This window comes from Nerophis lumbriciformis, linkage group LG06, assembly GCF_033978685.3.
Source record: "Nerophis lumbriciformis linkage group LG06, RoL_Nlum_v2.1, whole genome shotgun sequence".
In the NCBI taxonomy this organism is placed as follows: Eukaryota; Metazoa; Chordata; class Actinopteri; order Syngnathiformes; family Syngnathidae; genus Nerophis; species Nerophis lumbriciformis.
In genome coordinates, this window is record NC_084553.2 from 15,126,977 (window position 1) to 15,148,450 (window position 21,474).

General features: G+C 37.4%; 1 protein-coding gene across 2 annotated transcripts in view; it reads left to right on the forward strand.

The window, feature by feature from the left end:
• The window catches only part of LOC133608521 (synaptosomal-associated protein 25-A-like), a 95,472-nt gene that overhangs the window by 63,448 nt on the left and 10,550 nt on the right, over nt 1–21,474 (forward strand). The window contains exon 5 of one of the 2 annotated variants that reach the window (XM_061963806.2): nt 9,796–9,913. In XM_061963806.2, the coding sequence (XP_061819790.1) occupies nt 9,796–9,913 (118 nt within the window). Of the gene's footprint in view, nt 1–9,795; nt 9,914–10,130; nt 10,249–21,474 lie in introns of both variants that reach the window. The other variant, XM_061963805.2, reaches the window with a different exon arrangement.

Genomic DNA, 21,474 nt, shown 5'->3' on the forward strand with positions numbered 1-21,474 from the left:
TTTCTTTGATTGTGTTAGAAATAGCACGTGCTCTTGTCACATTGAGGATCTTTGACTAGGGTTTTTTGCAGTAGACTTTTAAAAATAGTTTTGACTAAAACATGAGCGCATTTAGAGGATCTTTGACTAGCGTTTATGCAGTTGCGATCCTGTCGTATAGAGGATCTTTGACTAGTGTTTTACAGCAGGTGATTTAAAAACAGTCTGGCACTTTTCTAATATATAGGATCTTTGATATGTTATTTTCTAAAAAAAAACAGAAAACTGATAGTGTTACCTAGATTCGACTTGTATTTTTTTTTTGCAGCGCATTAAAACAACAAAGAGCTCCTGACATATAAAACGTCTTTGATCAGCATTTTTGCATCAGGTCGTGTTAAAAATAGCAGGTGCACCTGTCTTATAAAGGATCTCTGATTAGTGGGTTTGTAGTAGATCTCTACTACAGAGGACTCTTATCTATAGAGGATATTTGACTAGCGTTTTTGTAGTTGATTTCTAAAACTAACAATGTGCTCCTATTAATACATCTTTGGCTCCTGTTATATAGAGGATCTTTGACTAGTAGTGCTGCATTAGGTTGTGTTAAAAATAGCAAGCGCGCCTGTCTTATAAAGGATCTTTGACTACTGCTTTTGTTGCATATTTCTAAAAATAGCAGAGTGCTCCTGCCATATAGAGCATCTTTGACTATTGTCTTTTCATTAGATTGTGTTAAAAATAGCAAGTGCTCCTGTCGTATTGAGGATCTTTGACTAGTGTTTTTTGCAGTAGACTTTTAAAAATAGCAAGTGCTCCTGTCGTATTGACAATCTTTGACTAGTGTTTTTTTGCAGTAGACTTTTAAAAATAGCAGAGTGCTCCTGTCGTATTGAGGATCTTTGACTAGTGTCTTTCTATTAGATTGTGTTAAAAACAGTACATGCTCCTGTCGTATTGAGGATCTTTGACTAGTGTCTTTTCATTAGATTGTGTTAAAAATAGCAAGTGCTCCTGTTGTATTGAGGATCTTTGACTAGTGTCTTTTCATTAGATTGTGTTAAAAATAGCAAGTGCTCCTGTCGTATTGAGGATCTTCGACCAGTGTTTTTTGCAGTAGACTTTTAAAAATAGCAAGTGCTCCTGTCGCATTGAGAATCTTTGACTAGTGTTTTTTGCAGTAGACTTTTAAAAATAGCAGAGTGCTCCTGTCGTATTGAGGATCTTTGACTAGTGTCTTTCTATTAGATTGTGTTAAAAACAGCACGTGCTCCTGTCTATTGAGGATCTTTGACTAGTGTCTTTTCATTAGATTGTGTTAAAAATAGCAAGTGCTCCTGTCGTATTGAGGATCTTCGACCAGTGTTTTTTGCAGTAGACTTTTAAAAATAGCAGAGTGCTCCTGTCATATAGAGCATCTTTGACTATTGTCTTTTCATTAGAATGTGTTAAAAATTGCAAGTGCTCCTGTCGTCTAGAGGATTTTGACTATTGTCTTTTCATTAGATTGTGTTAAAAATAGCACGTGCTCCTGTCTATTGAGGATCTTTGACTAGTGTCTTTTCATTAGATTGTGTTAAAAATAGCAAGTGCTCCTGTCGTATTGAGGATCTTTGACTAGTATCTTTTCATTAGATTGTGTTAAAAACAGCACGTACTCCTTTCGTTTTGATGATCTTTGACTAGTGTCTTTTCATTAGATAGTGTTAAAAATAGCAAGTGCTCCTGTCGTATTAAGGATCTTTGACCAGTGTTTTTTGCAGTAGACTTTTAAAAATAGCATAGTGCTCCTGTCATATAGAGCATCTTTGACTAGTGTTTTACAGCAGGTGATTAAAACAGTCTAGTACTTTTGTAATATATAGGATCTTTGTTTGATATGTTCTTTTCTGAAAAACAGAAAACTGATAGTGTTACCTAGATTCGACTCGCTTCTTTTTTTTTGCAGCGCATTAAAACAACAAAGAGCTCATGACATATAAAACGTCTTTGATCAGCGTTTTTGCATCAGGTCGTGTTAAAAATAGCAGGTGCACCTGTCTTATAAAGGATCTATGATTAGTGGGTTTGTCGTAAATCTCTACTACAGAGGACTCTTATCCTACAGAGGATCTTTGACTGGCATTTTTGTAGTGGATTTCTAAAACTAGCAACGTGCTCCTGTTAAATCTTTGGCAAGTGTCTACGTAGTTTTAAAAAAATCAGATTGCTCCTGTTATATAGAGGATCTTTGACTACGAGTGCTGCATTATGTTGTGTTCAAAATAGCAAGCGCTCCTGTCTTATAAAGGATCTTTGACTACTGCTTGTGTTGCATATTTCTAAACATAGCAAATTGCTCCTGCCATATAGAGCATCTTTGACTGGTGTCTTTCCATTAGATAGTGTTGAAAATAGCAAGTGCTCCTGTTGTATTGAGGATCTTTGACTATTGTTTTTTGCAGTATACTTTTAAAAATAGCAGAGTGCTCCTGTCATATAGAGCATCTTTGACTAGTGTCTTTCCATTAGCTAGTGTTAAAAATAGCAAGTGCTCCTGTCGTATTGAAGGATCTTTGACTAGTGTTTTTTTGCAGTAGACTTTTAAAAATAGGACAGGATCTTTGACTAGTGTCTTTCCATTCACTAGTGTTAAAAATAGCACATACTCCTGTCGTATTGAGGATCTTTGACTAGTGTTTTTGCAGTAGACTTTTAAAATCAGAAGCGTGCTCCTGTCGTATAGAGGATCTTTGACTAGTGTCTTTCCATTAGATAGTGTTAGAAATTGCACATGCTCCTGTCGTATTGAGGATCTTTGACTAGTTTCTTTCCATTAGATAGTGTTAAAAGTAGCAAGTGCTCTTGTCGTATTTAAGATCTTTGACTAGTGTTTTCTGCAGTAGATTTTTTTAAATAGCAGAGTGCTCCTGTCGTATAGAGGATCTTTGACTAGTGTCTTTTCATTAGATTGTGGTAGAAATAGCAAGTGCTCCTGTCGTATTAAAGGTCTTTGACTAGTGTTTTTTGCAGTAGACTTTTAAACATAGCAAATTGCTCCTGCCATATAGAGGATCTTTGACTAGTGTCTGTCCATTAGTTATTTGACTATAGTGTTTTTTGTAGTAGACTTTTAAAAATAGAGTGCTCCTGTCATATAGGGGATCTGTGACGAGCGATTTTGTAGGTGATTATTAAAACTGGCTGAGTGCTCCTGTCAAATAGAGGATCTATGACTAGGTTTGTTTTCCCATTAGATTGTGTTAAAAGTAGCAAGTGCACTGTGCCTGTCATATAGAGGCTCTTTGACAAAGTTTTTTTTGTAGTAGACTTTTAAAAATAGTGCCGTGCTCCTGTCATATAGAGGCTCATAGGCTAGTGTTTTTGCATTAGATCGTGTTAAAAATAGCAAGTGCGCCTGTCTTATAGAGGATCTTTTACTAGATTTTTTTGTAGTAGATTTCTTAAAGTAGCAGAGTGCTCCTGATATATAAAATATCTTTGATCAGCCTTTTTGCATTTGGTTGTGTAAAAAACAGTGAGTGCTCCTGGCATGTCGAAGATCTTTGACTGGTGTTTTTGTAGGAGATTTCTAAAAAGAAAAAATAGCAGATTGCTCCTGTCTTATAGAGGATCTATTTTTTTTTATTTTTTTTTATTAAACTTAAAAAATATCAGAGTCTAAAGAATATTTGACTAGAGTTTTTGCACTAGGTCCACAACAACAGCAGAGTGCTATTTTATATAGAGCAGGGGTGCTCATTACGTCGATCGCGAGCTACCGGTCGATCTCGGAGGGTGTGTCAGTCGATCACCAGCCAGGCATTAAAAAAATTGTCCTAAAAATGAGCGATCATAAATCTTCACTATGACGTCACTTTCGTCACTTGATTGACATTCACGGCACCCGAGGGTCTTCTGAGATGACGCTGGCTGCTGCCAGCTCATTAAAATTACCGACTGGAAGGCGAGAAACACTTTATTTCAACAGACTCTGGCGCCGTACCTGTCGTCAAAACTCCAAAGACCGACTGCACAGTTGCACAATAAAAGCTCTGCTTCATCCTGCCTGCGCTAACAAAATAAGGGTCTCAGAAAGCTGGCGTGCACAAGCTAGCAAGCTACGGAGTTTGCCGACAATGTATTTCTTGTAAAGTGTATACAAAGGAGTACGGAAGCTGGACAAATAAGATGCCAAAAACCAACCACTTTCATGTGGTATTGGACAGAAAGGAGGACTTTTTTTCTCCTCCATTCGAAAATGCGGATGTTATCAGCACCACTGTCTGATTCCAATCAATGCAAGTCATCAGAATCAGGTAATACACCAACTTATATTCTTGTCTTCGTGAAAGAAAGGAATCTATATGTGTTAAACATGCTTGTATTATTTTGAAACACCTTTAACTTATTAACAATATTAACTATATGTGTTAAACATGCTTGTATTATCTTTAAACACCTTTAACTTATTAACAATATTAACTATATGTGTTAAACATGCTTGTATTATCTTTAAACACCTTTAACTTGTTAACAATATTAACTATATGTGTTAAACATGCTTGTATTATCTTTAAACACCTTTAACTTGTTAACAATATTAACTATATGTGTTAAACATGCTTGTATTATCTTTAAACACCTTTAACTTGTTAACAATAGTAACTATGTGTTAAACATGCTTGTATTATCTTTAAACACCTTTAATTTATTAACAAAATTAACTATATGTATTAAACATTCTTGTATTATCATTAAACACCTTTAATTTATTAACAATATTAACTATGTGTTAAACATGCTTGTATTATCATTAAACACCTTTAACTTGTTAACAATATTAACTATATGTACTAAACATACTTGTATTATCATTAAACACCTTTAATTTTTTAACAATATTAACTATATGTGTTAAACATGCTTGTATTATCTTTAAACACCTTTAACTTGTTAACAATATTAACTATGTGTTAAACATGCTTGTATTATCTTTAAACACCTTTAATTTGTTAACAATATTAACTATATGTATTAAACATTCTTGTATTATCATTAAACACCTTTAATTTATTAACAATATTAACTATGTGTTAAACATGCTTGTATTATCATTAAACACCTTTAACTTGTTAACAATATTAACTATATGTGTTAAACATGCTTGCATTATCTTTAAACACCTTTAACTTGTTAACAATATTAACTATATGTATTAAACATACTTGTATTATCATTAAACACCTTTAATTTTTTAACAATATTAACTATATTTCTTAAACATGCTTGCATTATCATTAAACACCTTTAACTTGTTAACAAAAACATATATTACATAAATAAGTAAATATAAATTATATATATGAATGAGGCAGATCCCCATGACTTGATCAATTGAAAAGTAGCTCGCCTGCAGAAAAAGTGTGAGCACCCCTGATATAGAGGATCTTTGAAGAGAGTTTTATTTTATTTTTTTTAAAGCATTTTGGATATTTCACCTTCATCAGTGGAGGTTTACTAGCAGTTAATGTGGTGGTGCATGTTCCTTGTGAGAGGATGTGAGGTAGAAGGCTGATGGATGGTCTCCACAGTACATCATGTACACTACATGTGTCTTTATGTGCTTAAAGGTCTATCTGCTTTTTTTTTTTTTTCATCACCTCCGCCGAGCAGATGGGAATGTTTTGCAGCACGTTGCGCCTCTTAGTGATGCGGTGGCAATCTCGGACAAAACCCCAAAGACAACATAAAACCCCTTTAGATGCTCAATTAGAGAGAAGGAGCACTCACTAGGACAATTTAAGGAGGACAAAACGCCTCTTCACGCTAATGGGCCTCGCCGCTATCACCGTTTAAGAGGCTGAGTGAAGATCTGACCTTGAATCAGTTTTAATAGCTCAGCGCTCTATCGCCGTTACGTCCCTGAACATGCTAGCGATATACATCCATCGATTTGCTGCCTTCTTTCTGTCTGCTCTCCCTTTCCTCTTTGTCTGATATCGTTTTAAAGATCTGTCATTACATGTCTGAAGTGCATTTCAAAGGAAAATGAGTACTGCATTCATAAAATGTACAAAACCCCAAAACCAGTGAAGTTGGCACGTTGTGTAAATGGTAAATAAAAACAAAATACAATGATTTGCAAATACTTTTCAACTTATATTCAATTGAATAGACTGCAAAGACAAGATATTTAACGTTCAAACTGAGAAAACTTTGTTATTTTTTGCAAATATTAGCTCATTTGGAATTTGATGGCTGCAACATGTTTCAAAAAAGCTGGCACAAGTGGCAAAAACGACTGAGAAAGTTGAGGAATGCTCATCAAACACTTATTTGGAACATCCCACATGTGAACAGGCTAATTGGGAACAGGTGGGTGCCATGATTGGGTATACAAGTAGATTCCATGAAATGCTCAGTCATTCACAAACAAGGACGGGGCGAGGGTCACCACTTTGTCAACAAATGCGTGAGCAAATTGTCCAACAGTTTAAGAACAACATTTCTCAACCAGCTATTGCAAGGAATTTAGGGATTTCACCATCTGCAGTCCGTAATATCATCAAAAGGTTCAGAGAATCTGTAGAAATCACTGCATGTAAGCGATGATATTACAGACCTTCGATCCAGCAGGCGGTACTGCATCAAAAAGCGACATCAGCGTGTAAAGGATATCACCACATGGGCTCAGGAACACTTCAGAAAACCACTGTCAGTAACTACAGTTCGTCGCAACATCTGTAAGTGCAAGTTAAAACTACTATGCAAAGCGAAAGCCATTTATCAACAACACCCAGAAACGCCGTCGGCAAATATTAGCTCATTTGGAATTTGATGGCTGCAACATGTTTCAAAAAAGCTGGCACAAGTGGCAAAAACGACTGAGAAAGTTGAGGAATGCTCATCAAACACTTATTTGGAACATCCCACATGTGAACAGGCTAATTGGGAACAGGTGGGTGCCATGATTGGGTATAAAAGCAGATTCCATGAAATGCTCAGTCATTAACAAACAAGGATGGGGCGAGGGTCACCACTTTGTCAACAAATGCGTGAGCAAATTGTCCAACAGTTTAAGAACAACATTTCTCAACCAGCTATTGCAAGGAATTTAGGGATTTCGCCATCTACGGTCCGTAATATCATCAAAAGGTTCAGAGAATCTGGAGAAATCACTGCATGTAAGCGATGATATTACAGACCTTCGATCCAGCAGGCGGTACTGCATCAAAAAGCGACATCAGCGTGTAAAGGATATCACTACATGGGCTCAGGAACACTTCAGAAAACCACTGTCAGTAACTACAGTTCGTCGCAACATCTGTAAGTGCAAGTTAAAACTCTACTATGCAAAGCGAAAGCCATTTATCAACAACACCCAGAAACGCCGTCGGCAAATATTAGCTCATTTGGAATTTGATACCCGCAATATGTTTCAAAAAAGCTGGCACAAGTGGCAAAAACGACTGAGAAAGTTGAGGAGTGCTCATCAAACACTTATTTGGAACATCCCACATGTGAACAGGCTAATTGGGAACAGGTGGGTGCCATGATTGGGTATAAAAGTAGATTCCATGAAATGCTCAGTCATTCACAAACAAGGATGGGGCGAGGGTCACCACTTTGTCAACAAAAGCGTGAGCAAATTGTTTAAGAACAACATTTCTCAACCATCTATTGCAAGGAATTTAGGGATTTCACCATCTGCAGTCCGTAATATCATCAAAAGGTTCAGAGAATCTGGAGAAATCACTGCATGTAAGCGATGATATTACGGACCTTCGATCCAGCAGGCGAAACTGCATCAAAAAGCGACATCAGTGTGTAAAGGATATCACCACATGGGCTCAGGAACACTTCAGAAAACCACTGTCAGTAAGTACAGTTCGTCGCAACATCTGTAAGTGCAAGTTAAAACTCTACTATGCAAAGCGAAAGCCATTTATCAACAACACCCAGAAACGCCGTCGGCAAATATTAGCTAATTTGGAATTTGATGCCTGCAACATGTTTCAAAAAAGCTGGCACAAGTGGCAAAAACGTCTGAGAAAGTTGAGGAATGCTCATCAAAGACTTATTTGGAACATCCCACATGTGAACAGGCAAATTGGGAACAGGTGGGTGCCATGATTGGGTATAAAAGTAGATTCCATGAAATGCTCAGTCATTCACAAACAAGGATGGGGCGAGGGTCACCACTTTGTCAACAAAGGCGTGAGCAAATTGTCCAACAGTTTAAGAACAACATTTCTCAACCAGCTATTGCAAGGAATTTAGGGATTTCACCATCTACGGTCCGTAATATCATCAAAAGGTTCAGAGAATCTGGAGAAATCACTGCATGTAAGCGGCTAAGCCCGTGACCTTCGATCCCTCAGGCTGTAGTGCATCAAAAAGCGACATCAGGCGTGTAAAGGATATCACCACATGGGCTCAGGAACACTTCAGAAACCCACTGTCAGTAACTTCAGTTGGTCGCTACAACTGTAAGTGCAAGTTAAAACTCTACTATGCAAAGCCAAAGCTATTTATCAACAACACCCAGAAACGCCGTCGGCTTCATGAGCTCTTCTAAGATGGACTGATGCAAAGTGGAAAAGTGTTCTGTGGTCTGACGAGTCCACATTTCAAATTGTTTTTGGAAACTGTGTTAGTCGTGTCCTCCGGAACAAAGAGGAAAAGAACCATCCGGATTGTTATAGGCGCAAAGTTGAAAAGCCAGCATCTGTGATGGTATGGGGGTGTATTAGTGCCCAAGACATGGGTAACTTACACATCTGTGAAGGCGCCATTAATGCTGAAAGGTACATACAGGTTTTGGAGCAACATATGTTGCCATCCAAGCAACAATATCATGGACGCCCCTGCTTATTTCAGCAAGACAATGCCAAGCCATGTGTTACATCAACGTGGCTTCATAGTAAAAGAGTGCGGGTACTAGACTGGCCTGCCTGTAGTCCAGACCTGTCTCCCATTGAAAATGTGTGGCGCATTATGAAGCCTAAAATACCACAACGGAGACCCCCGGACGGTTGAACAACTTAAGCTGTACATCAAGCAAGAATGGGAAAGAATTAAACCTGAAAAGCTTCAAACAGGAGGACAAAAGTTAATGATTATTTGCAAAAAAAAAAAAACAGTTTCTCAGTTCGAACGTTAAGTATCATGTCTATTCAATTGAATATAGTCTATTACAACATTGTTTCTGTCGCAGTAATCTTGTTGACAGTATGTAAATATGGACACAGCATACAGTGATTAGACAGACTGCAATATCGGGCAACTGTTTCTGTAACTTTAAGAGCACGTGACAAGACGTGACAAAGGTGTTTGTTACTGCACACAACCTCCATTTACAAATTTAACTAGCTCTTGGACAAGGTTCGTAAATGGAAAAGTTTGTATGGTGAAGCAAATTGATGAGTAGTTTACGTATTGTAACTAAGTAAAGTTGATGTAAGTAGTTTACGTATTGTAACTAAGTAAAGTTGATGTGAGTAGTTTACGTATTGTAACTAAGTAAAGTTGATGTGAGTAGTTTACGTATCGTAACCAAGTGAACTTGATGTGAGTAGTTTACGTATGGTAACTAAGTAAAGTTGATGTGAGTAGTTTACGTATGGTAACTAAGTAAAGTTGATGTGAGTAGTTTACGTATGGTAATTAGTAAAGTTGATGCCCCAGAGGACGCAGGTGAAACAGGACAACGGGCGCAAAACCTCTCTTGCCGCTGCAGCTTTGCCTCCCGCACTTCCTGGCCACACCCCCTCTGCAAGGTGGCGCTAGCAGCAGGCCTCAATGACCATGCTCTCATGCCTTTGTCCTCACCAGAGCAACTCGATCGCGTGGAGGAGGGCATGAACAAGGTCAACGCAGACCTGAAGGAGGCCGAGAAAGATTTAAAAGATATAGGCCAGTGCTGCGGTCTCATATGCCCGTGTATTGAAAAGTAGGTACCGGCCAGGAGCCGCGTGCTCTTGCCTGTCCAGTGCTGGTGGTGATGGTGATGGTGCTGGTGATGTCTCATGTCTCTCTCTTGTCACAGTCTCTTTTTCTCTTTTGTCTCTTCTCCTTTTGTCCTCCCTCGACTTCTCCCCCATCCCCTTCTTCTCTTCTCATGTGCTGTCCTTCTTTTGCTGGAAAAATGTCAATGTGTTGGTAATCAGAGCAACTGGAGCGCATCGAAGAGGGGATGGACCAAATCAATAAGGACATGAAGGATGCAGAAAAGAATTTGAACAATCTAGGACAGTTCTGTGGTCTTTGTTCATGTCCGTGTAACAAGTAGGTGGTGCCTGACTCGCATGTGTTCCCCCGCCCGCTTCTGGCCTGTAGCGCATGGTGCACTGTGGTGTGAGCCGTCCGGCCCGTTGCCACGACAACGACACGACAACAAGCACAGCGTGTGTGTGTGTGTGTGCGTGTGTGTGATGCAATAGGGACAATTCTGCTACTTTTCAACCTGTGCGCAACCAGAAACACCAGAATCACTCTAGCAGTGCATATGGGGGACCAAAAAAGCCTAATGTAAAAAATTATGTACCAAAAAAGTATATATATATATATACATTTATTTATATATATATATATATATATATATATATATATATATATATATATATATATATATATATATATATATATATAAATAAATGAAAATTTAAAAACATTATAAAAAAATGTATTAAAAAACAAAGCCCTACCAGCAGAAAATGAGAATACAATTAGGCAAAAACACAACAGCAATAATGGGAAAAATAACATACAATTAAGCAAAAACATGACAGCAATAATGGAAATAAAATACCATTAAGCAAAAACATAACAACAATAATGGAAAAAAAATACGATTGAGAAAAACCTTAACAGCAATAATGGAAATAAAATACAATCAAGCAAAAATATAACAGCAATAATGGAAATAAAATACAATTAAGCAAACACATGACAGCAATAATGGAAATAAAATACAATTAGGCAAAAATATAACAGCAATAATGGAAATAAAATACCATCCATCCATCCATTTTCTACCGCTTATTCCCTTTGGGGTCGCGGGGGGCGCTGGAGCCTATCTCAGCTACAATCGGGCGGAAGGCGGGGTACACCCTGGACAAGTCGCCACCTCATCGCAGGGCCAACACAGATAGACAGACAACATTCACACTCACATTCACACACTAGGGCCAATTTAGTGTTGCCAATCAACTTATCCCCAGGTGCATGTCTTTGGAGGTGGGAGGAAGCCGGAGTACCCGGAGGGAACCCACGCAGTCACGTGGAGAACATGCAAACTCCACACAGAAAGATCCCGAGCCCGGGATTGAACCCAAGACTACTCTGGACCTTCGTATTGTGAGGCAGATGCACTAACCCCTCTGCCACCGTGAAGCCCGGAAATAAAATACAATTAAGCAAAAACATGACAGCAATAATGGAAATAAAATACAATTAAGCAAAAATATAACAGCAATAATGGAAATAAAATACAATTAAGCAAAAACATGACAGCAATAATGGAAATAAAATACAATTAAGCAAAAACATGACAGCAATAATGGAAATAAAATACAATTAAGCAAAAATATAACAGCAATAATGGAAATAAAATATAATTAAACAAAAACGTAACAGCAATAATGGAAATAAAATACAATTAAGCAAAAACATAACAGCATTATTGGAAAAAATACAATTAAGCAAAAGTATAACAGCAATAATGAAAATAAAATACAATTAAAGAAAAACATAACAACAATAATGAGAAACAAATACAATTAAGCAAAAACATAACAGCAATAATGGAAATGAAATATAACTAAGCAACAACACAACAGCATTATCCATCCATCCATCCATCTTCTTCCGCTTATCCGAGGTCGGGTCGCGGGGGCAGCAGCCTAAGCAGGGAAGCCCAGACTTCCCTCTCCCCAGCCACTTCGTCCAGCTCCTCCCGGTGGATCCCGAGGCGTTCCCAGGCCAGCCGGGAGACATAGTCTTCCCAACGTGTCCTGGGTCTTCCCCGTGGCCTCCTACCGGTCGGACGTGCCCGAAACACCTCCCGAGGGAGGCGTTCGGGTGGCATCCTGACCAGATGCCCGAACCACCTCATCTGGCTCCTCTCGATATGGAGGAGCAGCGGCTTTACTTTGAGCTCCCCCCGGATGGCAGAGCTTCTCACCCTATCTCTAAGGGAGAGCCCCGCCACCCGGCGGAGGAAACTCATTTCGGCCGCTTGTACCCGTGATCTTGTCCTTTCGGTCATGACCCAAAGCTCATGACCATAGGTGAGGATGGGAACGTAGATCGACCGGTAAATCGAGAGCTTTGCCTTCTGGCTCAGCTCCTTCTTCACCACAACGGATCGATACAGCGTCCGCATTACTGAAGATGCCGCACCGATCCGCCTGTCGATCTCACGATCCACTCTTCCCTCACTCGTGAACAAGACTCCGAGGTACTTGAACTCCTCCACTTGGGGCAAGATCTCCTCCCCAACCCGGAGATGGCACTCCACCCTTTTCCGGGCGAGAACCATGGACTCGGATTTGGAGGTGCTGATTCTCATCCCAGTCGCTTCACACTCGGCTGCGAACCGATCCAGTGAGAGCTGAAGATCTTGGCCAGATGAAGCCATCAGGACCACATCATCTGCAAAAAGCAGAGACCTAATCCTGCAGCCACCAAACCAGATACCCTCAACGCCCTGACTGCGCCTAGAAATTCTGTCCATAAAGGTTATGAACAGAATCGGTGACAAAGGGCAGCCCTGGCGGAGTCCAACCCTCACTGGAAACGTGTCCGACTTACTGCCGGCAATGCGGACCAAGCTCTGACACCGATTATACAGGGAGCGAACCGCCACAATAAGACAGTCCGTTACCCCATACTCTCTGAGCACTCCCCACAGGACTTCCCGGGGTACACGGTCGAATGCCTTCTCCAAGTCCACAAAGCACATGTAGACTGGTTGGGCAAACTCCCATGCACCCTCAAGGACCCTGCCGAGAGTATAGAGCTGGTCCACAGTTCCACGACCAGGACGAAAACCACACTGTTCCTCCTGAATCCGAGGTTCGACTATCCGGCGTAGCCTCCTCTCCAGTACACCTGAATAGACCTTACCGGGAAGGCTGAGGAGTGTGATCCCACGATAGTTGGAACACACCCTCCGGTTCCCCTTCTTAAAGAGAGGAACCACCACCCCGGTCTGCCAATCCAGAGGTACCGCCCCCGATGTCCACGCGATGTTGCAGAGCTGGGGCTGTCTTGGTTGACAAGACTCTGCAACAACAGCATTAATGGAAATAAAATACAATTAAACAGAAACATAATAGCAATAAAGGAAATAAAATATAATTAAGCAAAAACATAACAGAAATAATGGGAAAAAAATACAATTGAGAAAAGAAAATACAGCAATAATGGAAAAAAATAAAATTAAGCAGAAATATAACAGTAATAATGGAAATAAAATACAATTAAGCAAAAATATAACAGTAAAAATGGAAATAAAATATAACCAAGCAACAACAGAACAGCATTAATGGAAATAAAATACAATTAAGCAGAAACATAACAGCAATAATAGAAGGATATACAATTAAGCAAAAACGTAACAGCAATAATGGAAATAAAATATATTCAAGCAAAAACATAACAGCAATAATAGAAGGAAATACAATTAAGCAAAAACGTAACAGCAATAATGGAAATAAAATATAATCAAGCAAAAACATAACAGCAGTAATGGAGAAAAAAAAATTGAGCAAAAACACAACAGCATTAATGGAAATAAAATATAATTAAGCAAACACATAACAGAATTAATGGAAATAAAATACAATTAAGAAAAAACATAACAGCAATAATGAAACAAAATACAATTCAGCAAAAACATAACAGCTGTAATGGGAAAAAATACAATTATGCAAAAAATAAAAGCAATAATGGAAAAAAATACAATTAAACATAATCACAACAGCAATATTGGAAATAAAATACAATTAAGCAAAAACATAACAGCAATAATGGAAATAAAATACAGTTAAGCAAAAACATAACAGCAATTATGGAAATAAAATACAGTTAAGCAAAAACATAACAGCAATTATGGAAATAAAATACAATTAAGTGAAAACATAACAAGTTTTAGCAAGTTTGGCGTCAGATGAAAGAAAATCTTCTCCACCTTCAATGATCTCCATCTTTTAAAGGCATTCCCGATACAAATCCTCGTTTTGTTCCTGGCTTTGTCATGAATAAGTTAAGAATCGTAACGACGCCTTTTAGATTGACTAAGGTCTGACATGTTTAGTAACTTTACCGGTGGCAGTAGCTCGACGAAGGTGGCGGTGCAGAACTGGCAACCTGGATGTGACACACTCACGGACCTTCTAATTGGTCAAACAGTGGAGGGCAGGGCATCGAAATGAAAACAATAACAAGATTTCGGGGCTGTAAATCTAATTTTGACATGAGCATATCCCGGCTGAACTACCGTTATCAGTTATAAAGGAATGAAAGGGACATGATTTATTAATGCCTTTTGACATATCAGGGCCATTTAATGATGACTTGGCATGAAATTATTACATATGGCACCTTTAATTCATGTAATTTCATTTTAATTAGACAAATCACATTTGTATATAATTAAGAGCAGTTTTGCAATTTGACCCTACTGTACTACGGCCAAATAAATATTACATTGAACAGTATTATGCATTTATGGAGCCAGGAGCTTCACATGTGGTCTAAAAAGCAGAGCAAGCACTTTGGACAAGGATCTGGTGTTTCATAATCAAAACAAGCAGTTTAAAAAAAATAAAAAACTGTTTCCCCCTAAATGTCTCACTCCTATTAAATATTAAAAGCAGGCAAATTAAGGCCAGGGTGAAAAAAATGTCAGAATTCTCCTTCACACTAACTTCTTGTGAAAGCCTGCGTGCATGCATGATTAACACAAAACGCCACAACGGGTCTGATTTTTCTCTTCTTTCTCTCTCAAGCCTTGATGGCTGCTTTCCTCACACGCCCTTCATTGTTCATTGGATGAGAGATTCTTTTCCCGCAGGTAGTGGCGTCAGCACGGACCACGGACCCTCCGCGCCCTCAGACCCTAAAACCCTCAGACCCTTAAACCCTGGCTAGTATGAACCAACCCCAACCAAATTAGTTTTAGTCGCTTTTGTTAGGTATGGGAAGAAGGAAATGTCCTCTGGCTTTTCCCTAAAGCCCATTTTTATACATGATCCAGCTTATTATGTCCAAAAGTTAGCATTTGGTGAATATTCAAGTCGCAAACGTTGCACTTTAGTTAGAATTTTGGATGAAAAATCTCTGAACCTCTAAGGTCGAACACAATCTGTTCCTGAAGCTGTCCAAATGATTCAAATTCCAACACAACTTCAAAATAATGGAAGTGGATCATATTATAGTTCACGTTCAAGTCACATTTCAACAGTTTGTTTAATATCAAATAGGAAAAGGCAACATCCCACAGCAAACAACATACATGTAAGTACATACAAATATACATACATACTACTACATCAAATAGGAAAAGGCAACACCCCACAGCAAACAACATACATGTAATTACATACACACATACATACACAGATACTACTACATCAAATAGGAAAAGGCAACATCCCACAGCAAACAACATACATGTAAGTACATACAAACACACTACTACATCAAATAGGAAAAGGCAACACCTCACAGCAAACAACATACATGTAAGTACACACATACATACATACATACTATTACATCAAATAGGAAAAGGGAACCTCCCACAGCAAACAACATACATGTAAGTACATACACACATGCATAGATACTACTACATCAAATATGAAAAGGCAACATCCCACAGCAAACAACATACATGTAAGTACTTACAAACATACATACTACTACATCAAATAGGAAAGGCAACACCCCACAGCAAACAACATACATGCAAGTACATATAAACATACATACACACTACTACATCAAACAGGAAAAGGCAACATCCCACAGCAAACAACATACATGTAAGTACATACACAGATACATACATGCATACTACTACATCAAACAGGAAAAGGCAACATCCCACAGCAAACAACATATGTGTAAGTACATACACACATACATGCATACATACTACTACATCAAATAGGAAAAGGCAACATCCCACAGCAAACAACGTACATGTAAGTACATACAAACATGCATAGATACTACTACATCAAATAGGAAAAGGCAACACCCCACAGCAAACAACATACATGTAAGAACATGCAAGCATTCATACATACAACTACATCAAATAGGAAAAGGCAACACCCCACAGCAAACAACATACATGTAAGTATATACAAACATACATACACACTACTACATTAAACAGGAAAAGGCAACATCCCACAGCAAACAACATAAGTGTAAGTACATACACACATACATACATACATACATACATAATACTACATCAAATAGGAAAAGGGAACCTCCCACAGCAAACAACATACATGTAAGTACATACACACATGCATAGATACTACTACATCAAATATGAAAAGGCAACATCCCACAGCAAACAACATACATGTAAGTACTTACAAACATACATACTACTACATCAAATAGGAAAGGCAACACCCCACAGCAAACAACATACATGCAAGTACATATAAACATACATACACACTACTACATCAAACAGGAAAAGGCAACATCCCACAGCAAACAACATACATGTAAGTACATACACAGATACATACATGCATACTACTACATCAAACAGGAAAAGGCAACATCCCACAGCAAACAACATATGTGTAAGTACATACACACATACATGCATACATACTACTACATCAAATAGGAAAAGGCAACATCCCACAGCAAACAACGTACATGTAAGTACATACAAACATGCATAGATACTACTACATCAAATAGGAAAAGGCAACACCCCACAGCAAACAACATACATGTAAGAACATGCAAGCATTCATACATACAACTACATCAAATAGGAAAAGGCAACACCCCACAGCAAACAACATACATGTAAGTATATACAAACATACATACACACTACTACATTAAACAGGAAAAGGCAACATCCCACAGCAAACAACATAAGTGTAAGTACATACACACATACATACATACATACATACATAATACTACATCAAATAGGAAAAGGCAACACCCCACAGCAAACATACGTGTAAGTACATACACACATACATACTGTACATACATACATACTACTACATCAAACAGGAAAAGGCAACACCCCACAGCAAACAACATACATATAAGTACATACAAACATACATACTACTACATCAAATAGGAAAAGCCAACACCCCACAGCAAACAACATACCGGTACATGTAAGTACATACATGCATACATACTACTACATCAAATAGGAAAAGGCAACATCCCACAGCAAACAACATACATGTAAGTACATACAAACATACATACATACTACTACATCAAATAGGAAAAGGCAACACCCCACAGCAAACAACATACATGTAAGTACATACATACATACATACTACTACATCAAAGAGGAAAAGGCAACATCCCACAGCAAACAACATACATGTAAGTACATACACACATACATACATACATACATACTACTACATCAAATAGGAAAAGGCTACACACCACAGCAATGAAACATTTGTTTTTTTAATTACACATTAATTACTTTCCCTAATAATTGATTACCTTTATTAAAGAGTGATTTCGTCCGTAAATTAGTTACTTTCAGTTACTTTTTAAAAGGTAAGCAGCTTACCTTCTGTTCGTCGTAACACAGTACGTTGTGACATGAAACGTTGTAAGACGGAACGTCGTAACGTGGACAGTCGTACTCACAAAAAGTTACACAGAACATCGCAAACCACAAAATGTGACACAGAACGTCGTGCCTGTGAAAAATTGTAACAGAACATCGTAAACCACAAAACATTGTAACACAAAACATCGTGCCTGTAAAAAATAGTAACACAGAACTTTGTAACACGGTATGTTGTAACACAAAACATTATAACACGGAACGTCGTGAACCCTGACACGTCGTAATGGAACTTGGTACCCACAAACCGCTGTAACACGGTACACCGTACCACCAAACCGCAACACAGAATGTCGTAATCTACGAAAGGTCATACCATAAACCGTTGAAACACAAAAACGACGTAACCATGACATGCCATAACACGAATCGTCCTAACCACAAAGCTTGTAACACAGAACGTAGTAACACTTGGACCGCATGAAGAATTAACACGTTATCATGTAACATATCATCTTTTTATTATTTATACAGTATTTCAGCTGTATTCATCACTGGTAATTCATGTAATTTCATGGAACTTAATATTTGATTTCAATTTAATGATATGAATCCCATTTCTATATCCCGTATTTTCCGCACTGTAAGGCGCACCTAAAAACCTCCAATTTTCTCAAAAGCTGACAGTGCGCCTTATAATCCGGTGCGCCTTATATATGGACCAATATTGAGCCACAACAGGTCTCGCAACTACGGGATGCATAACGTAACCCCAGCCTCTACTGTAGCGTCTATTCTATGCGCCTTATAATGCGGTGCGCCTTATATATGAACAACGTTTTAAAATAGGCCATTCATTGAAGGTGCGCCTTATAATCCGGTGCGCCTTATAGTGCGGAAAATACGGTAATTAATAATATGAATTCATATTGTAATAAATTTAATATTATTTCTTACATACATACATACTACTACTACTACTAATACTACTATGAGGGAATAATGAACAGTAAAGCAATTATTGAAGAAACAAGCTTGCAATTCTACAATACCTCATTTGTGCCGTCGAAGCACGCTCAATCTCTTTATTAACCAGCATTAACACAATCCAGTGATAGTGTTCAACAGAGCAGGCACACACACACACACACACACACACACACTCTGCTCTCATGAAACGTCGCTCAGCTGCATGTGGCAGATATTTGAAGTTTTAACTTTTTTAAATAAAGTATTATTTACATTAATTACTTGCCTTAGTAATTAATGACATTTATTCAAGAGTAATTTCGTTAGTAATTCAGTTACTTTTTTGGGAAAGTAACTATAATTAGTAAATTTTTAGAAGGTAAGCAGCTTACTTTTTGTTGGTCCACCCTTATGATCATTGTCTCCCAAAACGTTATTAGTTAATGAGGTCATTAGAGACAACAATCTTAACGTCATTGGTCTTAGCGAAACCTGGCTCAAACCAGACGATTTTTTGGCGCTAAATGAGGCATCTCCTCCTAACTATACGAATGCACATATTGCCCGTCCCCTTAAAAGGGTGGGGCGGTCGCACTAATATACAATGAAAACTTTAACCTTTCCCCTAACCTAAATAATAAATATAAATCGTTTGAGGTGCTTACTATGACGTCTGTCACACTGCTGCCCCCCAGGGCCCTATTCGGACTTTATCAGTGAATTCTCAGTTCGTTGCTAATCTAGTGACGCACGCCGACAATATAATTATAATGGGGGACTTTAATATCCATATGAATACCCCATCGGACCCTCAGTGCGTGGCAAAACTTTTGTTTTCCTTGACAAATTTTCACAAATATTTGTTCGACTTTAGAGGTTCCATTACGTTAACATAATCCACTGCATTATGAACAGTTAGCATAATAATGCTAACTGTTAGCATTTGGCACTGTTAGCAACGGTTAGAATTAAGTCTGCAGTTAAACATACAGAAATAGGTCTTACATGCGGATTCATGTAAGACGGCCTCTTCCTGCTCCTCCCTCAGGATCGTCCTTCACAATAAAAGTCCCTCGTGCATGAGTTTGGGTAAAAGTGCAGAGCCCAACTCTGACATGATGGCGTGTGTGTCGTCTCCAAAAACAGCCAAACTATGGCCAGCAAGCCATAGTCTGAGCAGACGCTCCTTTAAAGTCCTCGAAGTGACAAAGGCGGCTGATTGGACACAGCAACACTGGGACACAACATTAGGTACACCCAATCAAACAAAGACCTCTTTTATGACGGCCTCCGAGACAGCCCGATAATACTTATTTTGTGCAATTTAAAGACAGTATTTACAAATATAAATATAATGTATTTTTGAGTTGTTTTTTTATCGTAATAATTAGATGCTTTTATACACACACAAAAACAGAAAAATACATGCTAATTTTCTCCGTTCGCTCACTTTATTAATAATATTATTAATATCATCATCTACTCATAAACATGTATCTCCAAATAGATACATGTGTAAGTTGTTTTTTCCAATATCCAAATGTTCTTTAAATTATGTAAATATTTTCTTATATACAACGATGAAAAAAACTCACCAAACTTAGTGATTAGTTTGATTTATTTTATAGATTTGTATCTTTTGTCTCAATGTTTGTTTGTTTTTTTGCGACATAAAGACAATAGTATCGAATATAACTATTTGTACTTTTTTGTCTTTTTGTATGAGCAGATTCATACATTTTTAAAAATACTTTTAAATACCCAAATAATATTTTGGGCCAAATTTACTTTGATAATATTCCTACCGTCATCATCCACTAATAAAAATGTATGTTCAAATTTATAAATGTATAATTTTGTGAGGTTTCTTTTGTCATTATCCTGCTTTTAAGAAAAACAAATGTATTGTTATGCGAGAAAAAAAATCTTAAACAATTTTAGAGATGTATTTACCTTAATTTTTATTTTTTATTTTGTTTTAATGGTGTGTTGTTGTTTTTTTGTAATATAAATACAATACCATATTAGCAAAATAAACATAAATAGCTTTACATTTATAATTTTGTGAGGTTAATAAAAAAAAATATATGTATTGTTTTTTTTTATTATTATTAATTTATTTATTTGTATTTTTTTTAATAAAATATATGTAATATTTCTTTATGTTAGGAAAAAAAATCTAATTTATTTGTATTTATTTTATTTTAGGGATATTAATCTTGAGTTTTACTGTATATTTTGCATCATAACGGTAATATTATCAAAGATAACATAATCACTCAAAGTTGTTTGTCATTGTTGCAATTTCACAATAATTTGAACACATTTAAACACAAAAAAAAAAAAAATACTGACTTTAGTAATGTTAGCATCATTCACTTAAAAGCACGTACCTACATATACATTTTGTCATTTTTTTCATGTAATAAAATAAAATCCCCACAAATCTCAGAGATGTATTTACGTAATTTTTGGGGATTTTCATCCTGGGTTTTCTGCATTCTTTTCTTTTTGTACTATAAAGATAATATGATCAAAGATAACGTAAGGTAAAGGCAAATGTATAAAGTACATCTAAAATGTTGTGAGATAAAAAAACAAAACATTAAATTCATATTTTTTTTTACGTAAAAGAAAACATTCACATATTTTGGAGATTTTATTTATTTGATACATTTTCATCTTTCCTTTTACTGTATTTTTTGCTTTGAAGA